Source organism: Dendrobium catenatum, unplaced genomic scaffold (assembly GCF_001605985.2).
Source record: "Dendrobium catenatum unplaced genomic scaffold, ASM160598v2 original_scaffold_211659, whole genome shotgun sequence".
Classification (NCBI taxonomy): domain Eukaryota; kingdom Viridiplantae; phylum Streptophyta; class Magnoliopsida; order Asparagales; family Orchidaceae; genus Dendrobium; species Dendrobium catenatum.
In genome coordinates this window covers 1-728 of record NW_021530069.1, presented here as the reverse complement: position 1 = coordinate 728, position 728 = coordinate 1, and the positions used below count along the sequence as shown (strand labels likewise).

The 728-nt window shown below is 44.1% G+C and overlaps 1 protein-coding gene across 1 annotated transcript; it reads left to right on the top strand.

Annotated features, from left to right (window-relative positions):
• Positions 1-72: 72 nt before the first annotated feature.
• Positions 73-702, top strand: LOC110099005 (the record flags this gene model as incomplete). The annotated part of the gene is made up of 1 exon (XM_020825999.2): positions 73-702. A coding segment is annotated over exon 1 (630 nt), but the record flags the coding sequence as incomplete, so codon positions are not given.
• Positions 703-728: the final 26 nt, after the last annotated feature.

The following is a 728-nucleotide window of genomic DNA, read 5'->3' as shown; positions in this document are numbered from 1 at the left end:
ATCTAGAGCTAGGCAAGAAGAGATTGCATCGAAATGAGTTCTGCCACTTCCGACACAGGAGAGAAATCGGAAATGGATGAAGCAGAAGAATCGACGATTCCATCAGCGCTAAAGTTCGTCGTATCAAATTTGAAGACGATCGTCTCCATTCAGCTAGATGCCGACAACTATCCCGTATGGAAAGCACAAATCGCAAAAAATTTTCGTGCAAACGGGTTTGATCGGTTTCTTGACTCTTCTTTCTCCCTCCCGGCCGCGGACACTTCTCAATCCGACGGCACTTCAACGCAAAATCGACAGCGCACTCAGTGGCTTCTAACGGATCAAAATCTTGCCGCCGCTCTTTGCTCTACGATCTCCTCGCCTATCCTACCCTACGTTGTTCATCTTGATTCTACTGCAGCAATTTGGTCTATGCTCGAATCAAGATTTCAATCAACGAATAGGTCAAAAGTAATACAGCTCAAGAACTCTCTTCATAACATTGCTCTCAAGAATCAATCTATTAGCGAATACCTATTTGAGATCAAGAAAATCGTAGATCAAATCACAGCTTCTGGCGCAACAGTGGATCACGAAGATGTAATTCTGTACATTCTCAATGGTTTACCACCGGCGTACCAATCTTTTAAGACGTCGATCCGAACGATGTTAACGCCCATTTCTCTTGAGCAGCTGTATCCTCTACTACTCAGTGAAGAAGTAAATATCGCATCTGATAACGCTCG